The sequence below is a fragment of the Parambassis ranga genome, chromosome 3, assembly GCF_900634625.1.
Source record: "Parambassis ranga chromosome 3, fParRan2.1, whole genome shotgun sequence".
In the NCBI taxonomy this organism is placed as follows: domain Eukaryota; kingdom Metazoa; phylum Chordata; class Actinopteri; family Ambassidae; genus Parambassis; species Parambassis ranga.
In genome coordinates, this window is record NC_041024.1 from 342,214 (window position 1) to 362,553 (window position 20,340).

General features: G+C 51.1%; 1 protein-coding gene across 1 annotated transcript in view; it reads right to left on the reverse strand.

The window, feature by feature from the left end:
• The window catches only part of LOC114433569 (uncharacterized), a 20,222-nt gene extending 712 nt beyond the window's left edge, over positions 1-19,510 (reverse strand). Inside the window, exons 1-10 of the mRNA XM_028402211.1 lie at positions 19,379-19,510; positions 7,516-7,713; positions 3,019-5,038; positions 1,768-1,917; positions 1,542-1,665; positions 1,379-1,472; positions 898-984; positions 682-798; positions 498-596; positions 126-410 (exon numbers count right to left, since the gene is read on the reverse strand). Coding sequence (XP_028258012.1) covers positions 126-410; positions 498-596; positions 682-798; positions 898-984; positions 1,379-1,472; positions 1,542-1,665; positions 1,768-1,917; positions 3,019-4,756 — 2,694 coding nt within the window. The 5' untranslated portion in view covers positions 4,757-5,038; positions 7,516-7,713; positions 19,379-19,510. The remainder of the gene's footprint in view (positions 1-125; positions 411-497; positions 597-681; positions 799-897; positions 985-1,378; positions 1,473-1,541; positions 1,666-1,767; positions 1,918-3,018; positions 5,039-7,515; positions 7,714-19,378) is intronic.
• Between the last annotated feature and the right edge of the window lie 830 nt (positions 19,511-20,340).

Here is a 20,340-nt window from a genome sequence, read left to right on the forward strand (position 1 = left end):
CTGTCTGTGTCCTACGTTCTGTCTGTGTCCTACGTTCTGTCTGTGTCCTACGTTCTGTGTGACCCACTGGGTTTATGCTCTCTGTATGTCCTTCAGCTGTGTGTACTGAGCATGCTCAGACTGACCTGGCTGAAGCCCTGCTCGAGGCTCTTGAAGTCCACGATGAAGTGGAGCTCCTGTGTTCTAGAGTTGGACAGTGTCACCAGGCGGTGCAGCAGCTCGTCCACCTGATCGTACAGAGACGACACCGTCTCCACAGCTGCCCTGTGCTCCTCCGTCACCTCGCAGCCATCCTCTCTGCGGAGCCGTGACAGGGAAGCTCCACCCTCCTGCTGCAGCTGGACCAATCGGCTGTCCTCAAGGATGCTATGCATCACCGCCCTGTATCTACCCAGCTGCAGCTCGGCATCCTGGGAAAGGATATGATGTAACAAGTCTATATATCTATATATATGTGTGTGTGTGTGTGCGTGTGTGTGTGTGTGTGTGCGTGTTACCTTGGCAGCAGCAGGTAACGCTGCAGACTGCAGGATGTTGATGGTTTTCTGCAGCAGGCTGATGACGTCTTCACACTGGTTGGTCAGCTGCTCCACTCTCTGACAGACACACACATCAAACCAAAGTAATCTGTGTGTGTGTGTGTGTGTGTGTGTGTGTGTGTGTGTGTGCATGCGTACTCACCGTTCTGAAGCTAAGCCAGCTGTTCTGACTGAAGCTGAAGGACCCTCCAAACTCTGTAGGAAGCTGATGTAGCTCCACGTGTTTCTGAAGCGCCTTCAGAGAGCTGAGCAGCTCTACCTGCACCACACACACACACACACACACACACACACACACACATGAGTGTGTCTGCACTGTGAGCAGCAGGCAGGGGGACACTCAGGTGTGACCTCTTACCTGTGTGGCTGCAGTTCGGTCCACATGCAGAGAGGAATCCTTGTTTGCCAGGATTAAGACAGAGTGGATGGAGCCGGGTGTGTCTGTCTGTGTGGACGGGACACAGACACGCTTTAGTCCTCATCAATGCTGATATTGACCTGATCAGTTTGAGGCAGGAGTGTGTAAAACATTTTAACAGTTTTATTGAACACTGAAGTCTTTGAGATGACTGAGTAGAGCCCTCTGCTGGTGAGAGATCAAATATCATCAAAATAAAGATCAGGGGCCGGATTCACAAAGACCCTCAGCACTAAGGTTCCCTTAGTGACAAAAACCTCAGTTTGTCACATCTCCTGAAACAATGTGTCAGAAACGGGGTCCACCCCGCCTCCTCACTGAGATCAACCTTTTAAAGCTGCTCTTAGAACAGTCTTAAGGATCAGATCCAAAGGGGATTCTGAGTGTCTCGGTCCTGGTCACCGATCACAGTGCAGCTTACCTGCAGCGACCTGAGGGTGGACAACAGGGCGGGGGCGGGAGCAGCTCTACAGGCATCCACCAGCACCGTCAGCCCCAATGCTCTTGTCTCCTTCCTGCAGCACACAGGAAGTGATGTCAGAGGGAGAACATGTGAGACCTGTGAAGTGCGTGGAGCCAGGTACCTGAGGGTGGAGATGTAGTAGAGTAGCAGGCGGAGCAGCTCGGCGCTGTCGCAGTCTGGGTGTGACCACACAGAGTTCCAGGTGGAGACGGTGAGCAGAGGACGCCTGCTCCGGTCTGTGGTTCCTGCAGCGACACAGACACACAGCAGCTTTCAAACAGAGACACAGGACGCAGACAGAGGACAGGACACAGAGCGGCTGCTGTGTGAGCTGTGTGTTCTCTCACCAGGCAGACTCACAGCTCCAGACCTCAGCAGCACACTGTAGAACCCACACTGAGAGGACCGGGGCAGCCGGACTTGGACCGCAGGAGCCGCTGATGCTGGAGGTGCTGGTTCAGCTGGACTAGCAGACACAGTGAGGCTGCTGCTGAGGCCTGTGGACACAGACACACACAGACAGACACACAGGCACAGACAGACACACACACAGACAGACAGGGACAGATACACACACACAGACACACACAGACACACACCGACAGAGACAGACACACACACAGACACACACAGACAGAGACAGACACACAGACACACACAGACAGAGACAGAGGGACAGACACACAGACACACAGGCGCACACACACAGACACACAGGGACAGACACACACACACAGGGACAGACACACAGACACACACAGACAGAGATAGACACACACACAGACAGGGACAGATACACACACACACACACACACACACAGGCACACACACAGACACACAGACACACACACACAGACACACACAGACAGAGACAGACACACACACACAGACACACACAGACACAGACACACACACACAGACACACACAGACAAAACCTGACTTCAGTGTTCAGCCTATAGTTTAAAGTGTGACCCACAGACAGCCAATAGGAGGCCTCTGTTTGATACCCAACATCGACCCTTCATCATCATCATGTTCATTAGGAGTAATCAGAGTAGAGACAATGATTTTGTGTTTACTCTGTCAGACCTTCATGCTCAGATCCTTCCTGTCTGTCCCCACTGTGTGGAGCCACATGATGAGGCAGGGGCAGGACAGTCCTGACCGTCCACAGCTGGCTTCACCTAAATCAAACAGGTGGTAAAGGTCAGCCCCCTGAGGTCTGACTGTGTCTGTCACAGGAAAAAGAGGACGGAGCTCAGGCTCCTGCTGTGGTTTAACCCCTGAGCTGAGGCACAGCTCACCGGTGTGAAGCTGGTTTTGCTGTTTGCTCAGAAATGAAAATAATGAATATGTAATGTGATGAATGGCTGTAGCTTCCATTCAGCAGCATGTCCATACGATGTTACACACCAACAGCAACATTATTATGTATGAAAGTTCACCCGGTCACATGTCAACATGTGGTGGATGAATACGGCAGTGATTGGGTCAGACAGGAAGGAGCTGCAGAAACATGTACACAGAGAGCAGCGACCATGCTGCACTGAGCACCTGTCAGACACAGAGTGTGTGAGGACAGGAGGGGAAGGAGTACCTTCAGTCTGTGCAGCCTCCTCTTCATCTTCATCACCCTTCTTCTGCTCCTGTACCCTGTCAGACCCCTGTGGGTCAGGAACAACCGAGGAGACGCTCCGGGGCATTTCACACTCATTGGAGCCACTGGACTCCTTTTCACACAAAGAGTCATCAGGGCGCACTGGTGATGTGTTTTCAAAATAAGAGTCTTCCAAACACGCTTTATGTGATTCTTTTTCAGAATAAGAGCCCTCAGTGTGTAATGTAAGTGTCTCCTCAGAATGCATTGATGGAGTGTTTTCAAAATAAGAGTCTCTGAAGCATGCTGGTTGTGTGTCCTTTTCAAAATAAGACTGATCTGTGTATGTCTGCAACGTGTCCTCCATCTGTGTCTTCGGTTTGTCCTTTTCAGAATAAGGGTCCTCAGGGCGCTGTGAGCCTTCCGAACTTTGTAAACAGTCCTCTGTGTGTGTCTCTAAGGTCTCCTCTTCAAAATAAGAGTCCACAGTGTGCATTAACATTGTGCTTTCAGTGCAGTCTTCCAAGTGGGCTTGTTTGTTCTTGTCAGAATAAAAGTCCTCGGGGTGCAGTACTGACTCCTCAGAACAGGCCTCAGGGTGTGTTTGTGGTGTTTTTTCAGAATAAAAGTCCCCTGAATTTGTGTCTTGAGGGTTAATCTCAAAGTACGAGTCGTTGCAGTGCAGCTTTAGTGTGTTACAGTCAGAAAGTTGTGCTTGTTGTGCGCCTCTCTTCTCTCTTGTCGTCAGTTGCTCCTCCTTTCTTTCTGGGCTCGGCAGCATTATGATCACCTGTACCTCCTCCTCTACTTCCACCTCCTCTGCTCCTTCCTTTTCTAACTCATCTCCATCTGTGTCTGTCTCTTCACCTTCCACCACCTTCTCATCACTCCTACACATTCCCTCCACCCTCTGCACCTCCTCCTCTTCTTTACCTCTATCAGCTGACACTACATTGTTAAGCCTTCTCTCCATCTGCTCCGTCTGCTCTTCCTCCGTCACCTCCTCTTTCCTTTGCTCCTCCCCCTCCGCCCCATCTCTCTGTTCTATGCAGGGATTGGTACCTTCTGGTCCCCCTGACAGACAGCTGATGCTTTCCACGGCTTGAGGAGGAGCGGAGGAGGAGGAGGAGGAGGAGACAGCGGTGAGGTCAGCGGATCTGCTGTGGTCCTGGTTCAGGTTCTCCTCCATGAGCCTGGAGCAAAGTGCAGTGCAGGCACTGACCTCCACACTTGGTGGGGAGGAGTGTGTGTGTGTCACAGCAGCTGAGTGTGCGGTGGAGATCTGAGGTGTGTGTGTAGCAGCTGCAGAAGTGTGTGTGTGTGTTGAAGCAGTGTGTGTAGCTGTGTGTGTGGAGATGTGTGTGCTGGTCCTGGCTCGGTGCTGCAGGCTGATGGACTGGGTTAAGGAGCCTTTCTGTGGGGAGAAGCGGGGCAGTGGGAGCTCCATCAGCTCCACATACTCCCCCTCTGAGTCCTCGGCTTCGCTGCTCACTTGTGATTGGTCGATTGTTGTTGGGGGTGGGAGGAGCCTTGTGTCCTCCTCCTGTACTTTACCATTCTTAGCAGAGGAGCCCTGGTTCTCCTTAGGGGCAGCGCGGGGCTGAGTGACAAACTGTGGGTAGACTAAGTCCTCCCAGGGGACCCTGAAGACGTCTCCGTGGGCCGAGAGGACACAGCGCTCCAGCCTGGACGCACCCCGGCGCTCCCTCTCTCTGTTGACAGAGTCCAGCCAAGCCATGCTGAAGAGGGACCGCGAGGCTAGCTCCGACACCTCCTGCTGCTCCACATGATGGCCGCTCGCTGACACACTGCACAGGAGCAGGCGGGGGCTCACTGCCGCACTGCCCCTGCAGGAGGCACGGCGTGCCGGGAGGGGAGGAGCAACGGCGGGAGAAACCAGGAGGTAGAAGTCTCCTGGATGGAGGAGGCGCTGGTCCAGAGGACAGAGCTGAACAACTACCTTCTCATGTACGCACAGAGGCCAGCCTTCATGGCGGAACAACAGACCACAGTACTGCAGCTTAGGAGGAGCAGGAGGAAGACAGGAGGAGGACAGGAGGAGACACAGGAGGAGACAGGAGGAGGACAGGAGGAAGACAGGAGGAGACACAGGAGGAAGACAGGAGGGAGACACAGGAGGAAGACAGGAGGAGGACAGGAGGAGGACAGGAGGAAGACAGGAGGGAGACAGGAGGGAGACAGGAGGAGGACAGGAGGAAGACAGGAGGAGACAGGAGGAAGACAGGAGGAGGACAGGAGGAGACACAGGAGGAAGACAGGAGGAAGACAGGAGGAGGACAGGAGGAGACACAGGAGGAAGACAGGAGGGAGACAGGAGGGAAGACAGGAGGAGACACAGGAGGAAGACAGGAGGGAGACAGGAGGGAGACAGGAGGAAGGACAGGAGGAGACACAGAAGGAAGACAGGAGGGAGACAGGAGGAAGACAGGAGGAAGACAGGAGGAGGACAGGAGGAGACACAGGAGGAAGACAGGAGGGAGACAGGAGGAGACAGGAGGGAGACAGGAGGAGGACAGGAGGAAGACAGGAGGAGACAGGAGGAAGACAGGAGGGAGACAGGAGGAAGACAGGAGGGAGACACAGGAGGAAGACAGGAGGAGGACAGGAGGAGGACAGGAGGAAGACAGGAGGGAGACAGGAGGGAGACAGGAGGAGACACAGGAGGAAGACAGGAGGAAGACAGGAGGAGACACAGGAGGAGACACAGGAGGAGACACAGGAGGAAGACAGGAGGAAGACAGGAGGAGACACAGGAGGAAGACAGGAGGAAGACAGGAGGAAGACAGGAGGAGGACAGGAGGGAGACAGGAGGGAGACAGGAGGAGACAGGAGGGAGACAGGAGGAGACAGGAGGAGAGACAGGAGGAGGACAGGAGGAGACACAGGAGGGAGACAGGAGGAGAGACAGGAGGAGAGACAGGAGGAGACACAGGAGGGAGACAGGAGGAGGACAGGAGGAGACACAGGAGGGAGACAGGAGGAGAGACAGGAGGAGAGACAGGAGGAGAGACAGGAGGAGAGACAGGAGGAAGACAGGAGGAGAGACAGGAGGAAGACAGGAGGAAGACAGGAGGAAGACAGGAGGAAGACAGGAGGAGACACAGGATGAAGACAGGAGGAGAGACAGGGAGGAGGAGCGAGAAGACACAGAACAGATTGTTAGTATTCATGTAGAACAGTCATAATTTCATCAAGTGAAATCCAGCAGGAGCTGTGACTCACTTTAACCAACATGAACAGATATGACGTCATTTTTGGACATTTCGGACACTACCTCTGTGATTTCCTGTCGCCGTTAATGACGTCATTGCTGTCGCAAATCAAACGAGCCGATCTCTGCCGGCTGAACGATCTCTGCTGTTAGTTATAATTTGTGCCTTCATAGCCCAACAAACGTTTTATGGTAAACATGAAACTGCCGGTCAGGCTGCGTCCTTTAAACCATCGTTATATTTATAAGACAGGATCCCGTTCTTTTAGCCGGTCTGCGCAATGCATGATGGGACATATCACTAAACGTAGTGACCATCGGATGAACACTACTTTTCAAGATGCATTGTGGGATACACTGAGGGCCTATATGGGGTCTATAATGTCTCACTTAGAATTCGGACAGCCCTCCAACATGGCGAAGGCTCTGTACAGACCATATATAGTGATCAGGGAGTGAACACAGCCTCTGTCTGACCTGCAGCTTCCTGCAGCTGGTCTCTGTCTGAATCACTGAGTTATTGACTGCTCTCTGCTCTCCGACTGCTCTCTCCGACTGCTCTCTCTGACTGCTCTCTCTGACTGCTCTCTGACTGCTCTCTCTGACTGCTCTCTGACTGCTCTCCGACTGCTCTCTGACTGCTCTCTCCGACTGCTCTCTGACTGCTCTTTGACTGCGCTCTCCGACTGCTCTCTCTGACTGCTCTCTCTGACTGCTCTCTGACTGCTCTCTCTGACTGCTCTCTGACTGCTCTCCGACTGCTCTCTCTGACTTCTCTCTGACTGCTCTCTCTGACTGCTCTCTCTGACTGCTCTCTGACTGCTCTCTCCGACTGCTCTCTGACTGCTCTTTGACTGCGCTCTCCGACTGCTCTCTCTGACTGCTCTTTGACTGCTCTCTCTGACTGCTCTCTGACTGCTCTCTGACTGCTCTCTCTGACTGCTCTTTGACTGCGCTCTCTGACTGCTCTCTCTGACTGCTCTCTCTGACTGCTCTCTCTGACTGCTCTCTCTGACTGCTCTCTCTGACTGCTCTCTGACTGCTCTCTCTGACTGCTCTCTCTGACTGCTCTTTGACTGCTTTAAGATTAAGATTAAGAAACCTTTATTAGTCCCACAATGGGGAAATTGCATGAATTGAAATTGCATGAAATTGCATGCTCTCTGACTGCTCTTTGACTGCTCTCTCTGGCTGCTCTCTCTGACTGCAGACAGGATGCAGTGTGTGTGGAGGAGCAGGACATTGATACATGCAGGGACACTCACACAGGCGTCTTGCTGTAGGTTCTGTAAGAGCTGCTTTGCAGGCAACAGGAAGTGAAGCAGGTAGCGGAGGCCGTCTCCTCGATAGCAGTGCTCCACCACACTTAGGACTTGACAGAGGACGGTGCGGGATGTGGCCTGGAAGGGCGGGTAGAGGGCTGCAAGCGTGGTCTGGATGCAGCGATCCAAAGATTCAGAGTCCTGAGAAAGAAGGGTCAGACTGTAAGACAACAACACCATGTTATGTCATGTGACCGTCACCCTCTGGGTGAGGACATGGAGCAGCGCGCCCCTGCAGGAGCAGCCGGGAGGCCCTGTAGACCTGTAAGTGGATCCACTGGTCTGGAAGCCACAGATATAACATATCAGCCGCCTGGCACCACACTCCATACTGAGTGTGTTCTACGTCCCTCATTCAACAGAACTCATTGCTATAAAGTCACTAAAACAGCTGTCACTTTCTCTGATGAGGGGAGAGTGTGTGTTGGTGATGTGAGCTGTGTGTGGTATCACAGCTGTGTGTAGCTGTGCGTGCTGCTCCAGGTTTGGTGCTGCAGGCTCATGTAATCCTGTGAACCATCTCCAGGGAGCTTTCAGCTCTCAGTTTGATGTGGTCACATGGAGTTGCTCAGGAAAAATCTAGCTTGAACTGGAGCTGATAAAAAGTCTTTTGACCTAAGAGAGAGCACCACTTGTCCCTCTTTAACACTGAAGTCAGTACCTGACACTGTGATGAGACAGGCTGGTGTCTCTCAGCCTTTACAGCATTAACATGAATGTTCTGTTACCACTGTGTGTAGCTCAGAGCTGCCGTCATGGAGCTCAGCCAGCCTCTGATCAGGTGAACATTCTGGACGTGACTCAGCCCATCAGGATTCAAACACAACAACTGGCAGCCAAATGTAGAGCTGCGGCCAATATTAGCAGCAGGGTGTCCGATGACAGAGGAGAGGCCCGCCGGCAAATCAGAGGCTCAAAGTTCAAGCTGCTGACACAGCCAAAGACAGAAGTCCTGGCCCAGAGACAGAAATAAGAGTGTCACTGTAAATACAGCATCAGCCTGCACAGGATGCCCAGAGGGACACGGGCAGGCGCCTTCTCTGAGTCAGTGAAGGAACACACTGACAACAGTCATACAGCAGCAGGTCGCCCAGAGAAGCACAAGCACAACAGATGCAGCTCATACGACGTGAGAGGAGGAGGAGACGGCGTGGCAGCGAGGAAGAACTCTGACACCAGCTGTAAACAGGCGGAGGAGAGAGGAGGAGGAGAGAGGAGGAGAGAGGAGGAGGAGACGGCGTGGCAGCAAGGAAGAACTCTGACACCAGCTGTAAACAGGCAGGTTCAGCTCGCTGCAGGATAAACACTGAGAACCTGATCGACACGTCTGAGGAACTCTCAGTCATGTTCACAACTAATCCACTCAGGTTCTGCTACTTTAACCACACAATGCCAGAGAAAGAGGAGGAGAGAGGAGGAGGAGAGAGGAGGAGGAGAGAGGAGGAGGAGGAGAGAGGAGGAGGAGGAGGAGAGAGGAGAGAGGAGGAGGAGGAGGAGAGAGGAGGAGAGAGGAGGAGAGAGGAGAGAGGAGGAGAGAGGAGGAGAGAGGAGAGAGGAGGAGAGAGGAGAGAGGAGGAGAGAGGAGGAGGAGGAGAGAGGAGGAGGAGGAGAGAGGAGGAGAGAGGAGGAGGAGGCTAAAAGAAGCGGAGAGACGGAGGAAGAGGTGGGGACTCTTTCTAATCAAACGGCAGCCATATTGGACCTGTTGTGTTTTAACAGCCTGACCATAAAAGGGTCAGGTCATGGTTTTCTATAAATTGAGGTCATAACCTTTTTGGTAACTAACCCTGGTGACACAGAGAGGAGGCCTCAGAGGACGCATGACCTCCGACCCCCACCAAAGAACCATGAGTGAAGAGGCCAGCTGTCAGAGAGGACACACAAACCATCCGTGGCAGCTGATCCAGGTGTTGAGCTGCTGTGGACCAAAGCTTCCTCACTGTCCTCACTGTCCTCACTGTCCTGAAAGCTTCAGTCATAGTAAGCCGTCTGTCTGCCTGACGTCACCAGGAAGCAGCAGACCATCTTGCTGACATCAGAAACAGCGAGGACCCAGGAGAGGCTAGGAGATTTAATGATTTTATACATAACCTTATGAGACTGGTAGATCCCACACCTTTCAATGACCACACAGCCTCAATGTCCTGCAGTGGAAGATGTACTCTGGAAAGTACTTCTGGTTCTTCTGACGTTAAAATATTGGTTTTTCTTCAGTGGTTTTTTGTATACGGTGAGGGCCGTGTGACCTCTGAAGGCAGCCTCTCACTGCTTGCCATCTTCTGTGAGCGTGGACAGCAGAGGACGATGGGAGGAGGGGTGTGTTCCACAAGAACACAAACGTCTCCCCATGAGAGGAAGAAGCGTCTGTTCTGAAGCAGGCGCCGCAGAGCTGATGGACCGGGCGGTGACCTTGAAATTCACTGAGTCTCTACACCTGCAAATTAGATTTGAGCTCAGCTGTGCAGAGCGGCAGCTTCAAGGCCGCGGCCCAGAGAGGACCTGCAGAGGGCCCTCTGGGTGCTAATCTGCTGCAGGGAACTCTGCAGGGACAGACCTCTGAATCTCCTCCTCAACATGTTTCAGTCTGAACCTAAGGCAGAGAACTAACCTGCAGCTGGGAACAGTCTGGACTGATGTGTGAAGATGACCAAAGGTCCTGGTCATCTTCATATTTTCTTGTCTGCAGAGTGCTGAGCTGTAGAGAAAGCAGCGCTAACACTGCATGAAGAATTGGATGGAACAGGGACAAACAGCTGGTGTCAGAGTGAACCTGATACTCTGCTCGATGCAGCAGCGCGGCGCCGGTGGAGGCTGCAGTGTTTGGTAAACAGAACTCCAGGAACACAAACACCCAGAGAGAAATCAGCGTGTGATTTACAGCTGGTTAAGCTCACTGCACTGTGGTGTTTGTGTTGACCTGACTCACATGTGGAGCTCCTCTGGCTGAATAAGAACAGCTGACCTCTTCTTAACGTCGCAGACGAAAACATCTGTTGGAGTATTTAAAGAGCCTCTCTGATGCAGAACTAGGTCAGAGAGTGGAGCGGTGTGGAGGGAGTCTTCTTCTTTTACAGGCTGCTGGGGTGTTTTCCTCCCAGACAGTGCTGGGGGGGGGGGCTGTAGAAGAAGGATGACTTCTGAGGATGTCAGGAACACTGACTCTTTGTCCCTCCTGTCCAACTGGAGCACAGCACTCAGCCCCCAGGACAAAGAGCACTTTCTGTTACTGACGGTCTTTCTGCTTTCCCTGACACCCGACCCATGAGGCAGCGTGAAAACAGCTTCCATCAGACCATGAAGCCATGCCCAGTGGGTCAGTGTGTTGAACCTGATACCTAGGATGAGCCTCTGAGCTACCAAACACACCGACTGGTTACTGAGGAGCTCCTTTAATGTGGGCCTCTGGACCTGCATAGCTGCTTGTTGGTTAGTACTCCTGCCTCCATCCATCAGTACGGGTCCATTATCTGTGAACATTCCTTTTTACCCAGCGGCCCCTTGACATGTCCAAACACCTCGGAGGAAGAGCCTGAACATGTCGTCTGTGGCCAGGCCCCACGCCGGAGTTTTATTCCCCTCAAAAACATCAGACCATGTCTGCACCACTGCTACCAGTACAGCTGAGGATCTGGTATGATGGAGAGTCTCTATAAACCAGGTTCCCACCAGACAGCGCCCCACACTCCGTCTGTCATTTCTAATGCTAGATGGAGTGTGTCTAAATATATTTGATTTTTCTCAAATGCCGCAAAATGGCAACAGCCAGGCTTCATCAAGTGCTGGTGGGAGGAGCTTAGGAGGCGGCACCATGAACAGACAGGAAGTGGCTGCATCACCTGAGCTGCCTCAGACCGAGGCTGCATTCCAGTCTCCACCTTTGAGGCTCTTTAGCCCAAACATGAATGCATTAAGTCATGAGGTCAAAGTTCAGCGTGATCCTAGTCATGAACATCTCAAGTAAGATTTACCGTGAGCATGTGCTGAGGTCAAAGTGTGAAGGTCAGTGAGGACGCCATTTCAAACACAGCCGCTCACTGACAGGCCTCATCTGTCCGTCGACAGCAGCATGAAGGCACATCGTCAGCCGAGTGTGGGCCACCATCCACAGCAGGAGCTCCAACAGGCTGGCTGCACACAGCAGGGTGGCGTCCGGTTTGTACAGCGTGTTGTGATTAGACAATAAAACGCTGGACACTCATTGGACGAGCTGCAGCGGATGATGATCCGCAGCCACTTGACTTTGTCAATAAGCTGAAATCAATATTTACTGGTTTCAGCCTCTTCAACTGATTCCATTTCTCTGCTGTCTTATAAAAACTCACAGACCTACTCTTGTGTACGGTTCATGACAGCTTCATGACTCGAGTCACACGTGCTGATCAGCAACGACCGAGTCAGAGACGTGTGTCATGACGTCATTCTGGTGAACTGTTAGAAACTCTGAACGATGTTTCTAACAGTTTACTTTGGACACACTGATGCAACCAATGATTATGAGATTAAAGAGATTAAAGAACACATCTTCCTGAAAACACAGCTCAGGTCAGACCTGTCAGGTGAACACGCCACCTGCAGCTGGATCACGCCTGATGAGTTATGTATATGTATTAAATGCACATTAACAGTATCAGAAATAGAATTCCGACACGCACAGCTTAGATCACACCTCTGTGGCGAACATGTCTGAGCTTGAGCTGCTCAGTCTCATGTCACCTTTCAGTGAAACACACCCATTCACACAGCATCTCTTGAAACCCTTCATCCTCTCCCAGGTATGAGATCAGGCGTGGCGGTGAGTCACCCAGACAGAACAACAGCCAGCCTCTATTTGAATGCCCAGTGTCTTTGTAGTGTCATACCAAACCAACCCCCGCCTTGTTCTGAGTCTGAACCACTCCGAGGTCAGGAGCAGGAACATCAGCACACAAAAGAACACCCAGACCAATCGGACTGCTCGGTTCTGTTGGGAAGAGAGGAGTTAAAGAAGGTCCATTTACTCAACACAGATGACCAGCAGGAATAACCACGACGTCCAGAGTCCTTTCAGAGTGTTCCTGACCAAAGACCAGAATGATGAACCTCCAGCCTCACGACATTACACAGACGTCTGAAGCAGGAGAGACGGTTCAGACCGCTTCAACATGACTGACGGGTGGAAGCTTCACCCACTGGCCCAGTGACTGACCTACTGACCACCTACTGCCACCCACTGACAAAAGGCTTCCTCTCAAAATATAAAACCATTCAACAACCGATCAGTAACATCAGAGGCCAAGCTCTGAGCCAATCAGAGCCCACCCAGGAAACCAAACGGCAACCAAAACACAAACTCAGCTGATTCATCTAAAGCAGGTCCACACACACACACACACAGACACACACACTGCATAAAGCCACAGCCCTCAGGACAAATGTTTGAGGACACCTTGGTGAAACCCAACACCCCTCTGTCCCCTCCCCCTCCACACTCCTGCTCTTAACACACACCATGTGGGACTGTTCTGAAGTGTGTGTGTGTCTTACCATGCTGCGTGCTGCGTGCCTTCTGTAGTTTGATAATCCAGAATGGAACCATGTCCTCTGTGTCTCTGTGCAGTGTGTCCTCTCTGTCTCTGTGCAGTGTGTCCTCTCTGCGTCTCTGTGCAGTGTGTCCTCTCTGTCTCTGTGCAGTGTGTCCTCTCTCTGTCTCTGTGCAGTGTGTCCTCTCTCTGTCTCTGTGCAGTGTGTCCTCTCTGTGTCTCTGTGCAGTGTGTCCTCTCTGTCTCTGTGCAGTGTGGCTGTCTCTCCTCCCAACAGGTCTGATTCTACGCTAACTCACAGCAGAGCCTCTCAAATGTTAAGCCCCGCCCACCAGGCTGCCAGTCAACCCTCTCTGGATCCTCCCCCTCCTCACCTCCTCTCTGCTGCACTCTGCTGGCAGACTTTGGTACATGTCGATAAACAAGGTTAACTCTGCTGGGGACATGTGTAGTGATGACAGACAGTTGTTAGTAACTGGGCCGTCAGAGGTACTGAAGCCTTCTACTGATGTGTCTTTTTGATAATAAACCAAAGCAACAAAAACATCTGAGGAGCCACTTGGCAGCCTAAAGAGCCGGCTGAATCCCTCATTGTTAAAAGCCGCTGTAGTGTGACAGGAAGTCCTCTGCTGAATCCATCAGAGCTCCAACTCTTCCCACATGTGACCATTCTACTGACTGGTAACAACACCAGCACTGAACTGGACCCCCTCTCACCACTGGAGACAAACAGCTGCATCACACAGCAGCCGGCTCAGCGTGGGGGCTTCCTGCTGTGCTAACAGCCTGCTGTAGACAGTGCTCCTCCTCACAGCTGGATGGCACTGTTGAGCTTCTAAGTGGTCACGGCACCGTGTCTGATTTTCAATAATGAATCTAACAGATAACCTGTTACAGGGTGCACTCATGGTTCACACTTCCTGTGGTCAGAACATCATCCTGTGTACATAAGAGTTCACATGGCTGCATCATGTGCGTCATGGGACTAAAGGGTCCAACATTTGATCATGGGGGAACGGCTCAGAACCTGCGATCACTTCTCTCACTGGAAAACAACAGACAGACCACTGCTAGTCCACAAAGGGGGCGGGGCAGAGGAGGAGACCATGTGACACAGGGGAGGGTGCTCGGTGAACCCAGAGTCCTGTATGAATGGGTCAGAGCACTGTTACAGGTAATCAGTGTGTCACACATGGCTGACCTCTGGTCCACTGACAGTGTGACATCAGCAGTGTGCACAGAGAGATAACATGAATGAATGGGTGCAGCAGCTTTCACTGGGTCAGACAAGACGACAGGATCAAACACTGGCGGCAGTGTTGACCACCAGCACAGGTCAGCAGCAGCATGAAGGCTCATATGAAGCGTCTGTCAGTCACTGTCAGTCACTGTCAGTCACTGTCAGTCACTGTCAGTCACTGTCAGTCACTGTCAGTCACTTCAACCAATCAGAACAGAGCGTACACACAACAGGCTGCTGAGGATCCTGGAAAGATTCTAGAAGCTAGATTCTTTAAGTGTGATCCAGGCGGATCAGAGTGATACTTCCAGGCGGATCAGAGTGATACTTCCAGGCGGACCGATCAGAGTGATACTTCCAGGCGGATCAGAGTGATACTTCCAGGCGGACCTGACCCCTCTGAGGAATGACTGTCCACACAACAACAGACAGCTGCTGCAAAACATAATGAGCTTTCAGATGAATGTGTCCACTTGGACAAACGAACACACCCTGATGGAAGCAGGACATAAATAAACCTGTTAGCAGGTTCAGCACAAATCCTCTTATAACTGGCATTATGTTCAGCAGCACACTGACGACCTGTGACATCAGGTTCAGAGTCATTCATTCGTTTCCCTCCAGGCAGAGCTGCAGAAACAGAGATCACATCCAGAGAGCTGGTCAGTCACATGACGCAGCTCGTCCCTCCTGTCACATGATCAGTCTCTGCAGCACAAAGTCTGCACACACACACACTCTGCCTGCAGACAGGATGGAGTGTGTGTGTGTCTGCAGCATCACTCAGGTGTTCAGACAGAGATCAGCTGCAGGAAGCTGCAGGTCAGACTGACTCTGAGTGTGGCAGTGTTAATTTTGTTGACGAATCATTTTCGTCATAGTTTTCGTTAACGACCTTTTTTTGCTGATAAAAACGAGACGATAACTAAATAAAAACTAACGCACGGTGCCAAAGACGAAGACGAAATGTATCGACACTTTCGTCAACGAATAAAAACGAGACGAAATTATTGATGGAGACGAGATCCAATCAGAGCAAATTTTGTTTGTGGAAGGGAGGGACGAATCAGGAGACGGCGGCAGAGAGCCAATCAGAAGTGATCTCTCTGTGTAAGGACGTTACCCCGCGATGCTGGAAGAAGGCGTCCTCATGCATGGTAACACAACACAGGAGAACAGACACACGGACACGTTTGATGTCAAGACAATCAAGGCGGTTTACAAACCGTGCGGAGCGACTATCAGCGGTAAAACACAACAAACCTGAAGCAACATTTGCAGACGAGTCATCTTAACTTCTGTTCAAAGATACATGTGACAAAATCTATAAATGAAGACACCGCTGCTGATGGTTTTACAGCATGCGACCTGTTTCTAAGTTGTCACTGAAGTGTTTTGCTGTAGTTATGGAGGATTCATGAAGAAGGTCATGACTGAACAGTGTGTTCAGGGAGAGCAGCTCACTGTTCACTGCTGCTTTTGTGAAAAGGTCATAGCAATTAAATAATTTGTTTGTTTCAAATAACACAAGTTAAAGCTGTGCCTGTTTTATTGCACAATCAAACCTTAAATATTTCATGAAAAATATATATCATAGAATTTTAGTCGACTAAATCCACGGCAGATTTAGTCGACTAAAATTATTTGATATTTAGTCGACTAAAACTAGACTAAAAGTTAAAAAATGTTGATGACTAAAACGTGACTAAAATCAAATGACATTTTAGTCACAAGACTAAAATAAAAACTAAATCTGAAATTGCTGCCAAAATTAACACTGGAGTGTGGGTCATGTGACTGCTGCTCACAGTGACTCCATCATGGCGTCCTGCTCGTTGGCTTAAACACATGTGATGTCTCTTTGTCCATGTTTCAGTAATCTGCTCTGACTGATTTCCAGAGAGGCCCCATTAACCCCATTAACCCCATTAACCCAGTGTGTGCGTACAAACACTGCTGCGATGTCTCCGGTCACTTAACATGACCACAGCAGAACACAGAGTTCCAGTCTGTGTTCAGTGTAAGAACCAGCCCCCCTCACACATGTCTGATCAATTCTTCCTCCAAACCAACCTCTACAGTCGCCCCCTCCAGGGCACATGTGTCTTTGTCTCTCAGCTTTAGCCTGCAGGATGCTTCAGGTTGAACAGCAGCATCTGTGACGTCACAGCCAGGCCGCACCAATCCTGTCTGACGTGTTGGAGCCGGCTGCACTTCATTCATGAGTCTGAGAACAGCATGTGACCAGTGATGACACTGAGCACGCTCAGGCTCTGGACTCACTGATCCTTCACACCTGGCTGATGAATTCACATCAGAGGCTCCTAAAGGCGACCTCTGACCTTCTGTGTTGACTTTGGAGGAGGAGCCTGAACATACCCTGCCCCACCTGACTGAAACAGTCTGTTCCTGTTTCCTAGGAAGCAGGGGTCAAAGGTCGTGGCTGTGATCAGCCTCAGCTAATGTCTGCAGCTGAGACGTCACAGGCCGCCGATAAATGTGGAGCCAAACACTGGACATAAAGCAAACAGCTCGTGCTGAGCAGCTCAGAGTCTGTGTATGTTCAATAACAATACATGTGTTTCAACCTGAAAAACATTCTCTGACTCACAAGACATTCTTCAGAACAACCAAACCTAAACTATCCACTGAAAGCTCAGCTGCAGGCCGGGTCGGGCTGCTGTGACAGCGTCTTGTAAACAGCAGATCATCAGAGGGTAATGTGAGCCACACTCAGAACCAAAGACAGGCTCCAGTAAGGAAACGGCTCCCTGTAAACAACCACACAGACGACGCACTGCATTGTGGGTATACAGAGCAGGCCAGGGAGTCCTGAGGGCTTCTCAGGAGGAAATTAAAGGGAGAGAGCAGCACGGTGAGGGCTGCAGACTGGAGTTAATATCCGGTTAGAGAGCAGTCAGGTAAACTCCATCTGCTCTACACACTCATCATGTCTGCAGCCTGAACAAACACACTGACCGCCTCGCACCGACCGCTTCAGCTACACAAAGGGGAACACAAGACACTGCTACACAATCCATCAAAAGGTCCAAAGCTGTTAACAACGTCACAACAAACTGTTGTCACAGCATCCTTCAGAACAAAGGCAGTCTGACATCTCCTGCAGCATTAGTTCATGTGATCTGCAGCCAATGGTCCGTTTAACCACAGCTCACCTCTCTCTCTGCTCAGCACACACACCAGCAGCTTCAGCACACCTCAGGACAGACAGATCTCCAGACCTTCCCCTGTTAGTGGGGACAGGAGGTGAAGTGAGGGTCAGCAGTGTGCTTCCTGCTTCATTACACAGAGAGGAACCCCCTCTACACCTCAGCCAGTCCACAGGAACAACAGGCACATTCAAAGATTAGTGAAGCACACAGCATTCATGAAGTAGCAAACCGACACGTATACCAGCCTGCTGCCTTATGTAGCAGACCGGAGCTTCATCCAGTCTGTGCAGACTCACAGTGAGGAAGAGTATGAAGGACATTAGGACAGAGAACAGATCTGTGGCCTGCTGGTGTGAAGCTTAGACAGGTATGTGAAGTTGGTTTTAGTGAATAAAGTACTGCATTATGGCCAAAATGTGTTTGATGTGTTTGACCTTGTGGTGATGAAGAACAGCTTGAAGTGAGGAGACTTGGATGAGCAGAGAAAGGCTTCGAGCTCCTGACCAGCCTTTGAACCTGTGAATCTGATCAGAAGGTGTTTGTATAACAGGACGAGTCTGAAAGAGTTTGTCAGACACTGCTCTCTGATCCACCAGCAGCAGACCACCAGTGTACACACACAGACACAGACACACAACGGGCAAGCAGTCACCTGCAGCAGTTATGTGGCCTCAGGCTAATTACCCACCTCACATTTTTTAAACGCCTCAGCAGTAAGAATGCTGTGTGTGTGTGTGTGTGTGTGTTTTATACCATGAAGTGAGGACATATTGTGTCTATGGGGCCCTCACAAGGATAGAAGAACAGGTATGTTTGTAGCAGCCATCAGTTAACAACAAGAGTCTGTTGTTTCATTTAAACCTCAGGTTAGCAGCCCTCTAAGACTCATAAAGGAATGAGCCCCTTCGCTGGCGTCCTGTCTTAACGTAGCTGTGGTTCCTGCTGTCACTTTTCATGGCAGTACCTGATGACTGTTATCCCTGGGATAAGTATGGAGGTTTTAAAACCACAGGATCACACATAAGATAAAAACAGCGCTTCTCCAAAACAACACAACAACAAAACGTTGTTTTTGAGCTTTGCTATCTTGCGGAGTGAGCCGACACACGAGGCCCCACCTGGAGTTCCTGCAGCGCAGCACAGAAAACACACTGTCAGGAAGGGGTTAAAACCAGGTGTAAACAGGCAGGGTAGAATGAACCCTCCCTCTGGAGCAGGAGCACGGAGCCGGACACATTCAGAGACATTAATGTGCAACAGAAGAGCATCATACATGAGGCCACACACTTACTCTGAGTAACGACTGTTAAGCCTGAGAACAGGGAGACCGGGGGAGGACGGGGGGACAGCAGGGGACGGGCATAAAACCAGCCTCCATCTTGGCTCCTGCATGAAACATCAGAGCCAGTTTCTCCCCCTGCAGGCCTCAGTCTGTCTGGACCTCGAACATCATCCGCACACAGCAGCATACACACAGTCATGCTCCTGCTGCAGAGGGACAGCGTCCACACTGCACAACTAACAGGAGGACATAAATGACCAAGGAATCAGACTCAGGCGTCCATGTTTCCTCCATCTCTCCTACAGCTGGCTGCAGCTGGACAGAAACCAGTGTGAAAACAGCTGTAACACTGTGGGATCCACAGCTGAAGAGTTCACCACGTTCATCAGCTACCTGCTACACACCAGGACCTCCAGGACTATGGAACTACATTAAAGGATGACCCTGCTCCCCCGTTCACTGTGCAGACACCACAATATAAGACACTTCCAGACTCGCACATACCCCGCCGACATGTAGTCCCACACTCCAGGACCGGACCACTTCCCTGAGTCTGAGTCTGAATAAAACGTCAGGAGAACGAGGTACTCACCCTGTGAGGCTGCTGCTCCTCGAGCCTGACAACAAAGTAATCCAAACGGAAAGTGAGCGGCTGACAAACACTCCAACTCTCAGGGAAACCAGCAGCATGTGTCCACAGAGAAACTCCCGACAAAGTCTCAGCCTGCAGGCTCAGACAGCTCCTCCCCCAGCCCGCTCCCCCTGTCTCTGTCTCTTTGTGGAGCATGCAAGTCTATCAGATACACCAACAGCTGTAACACACAGCCTGGAGGTGCTGGCAGGAGTTCAGAGGACATTCTTTGGACAGTGAATCAAACCTTTAAATAGAGCAACAGAATGAACACAGTAGAGACAGAGTGATCCACATGCCGGGACCTAACTCCTCAGCGAGGGTCTCATCCACCTCCTCTTTCTTTGACAAACAGCAGAAAGCAGCACAGAGGCCTTCGTCGGTCTAAACTCAGTTTGAGGTGCTGGACCAGAGACAGACGCTGAGCTGGATGCTGAGCCTGGTAGAAGGACAGGGCAGCGCCACAATACTCACCTGTACACCCTGAAGGGAACAAACAAACCAGGACTTCAGTTGATGACTTTCATTTATTTAGAATATATTATCTGAGCACTTTGAGGCTACAGTGATGCTATGATGACAACGGTTGGTAATAATGATGGATTACTGGGTGAAGAGTTAAATCTGTAGCAGAGTACAGTGCTGCTGCTGAAAGAAAGTCTGCAGAACTGATGCTGAGTCTGGCAGCTGCAGGTAATTCTGAGGGAGGAAACCTTTGTGCAGACTGGCACATTTTTTGGATGAACAGATTATTTTGGAAGGAGCGCTCGGCTACTTTCGACCTTCACAGTGTGGTTTGAAAAGCTTTCACAGCAGCCCGGGGAGAGGAGAAAGACAAACACCTGGACTGTGTTCTTTTCATCAGATGGCAGCTGTAAGGGATCCAGACCTAAACCCGGTCTGCTGTGGACACCAACATGGAG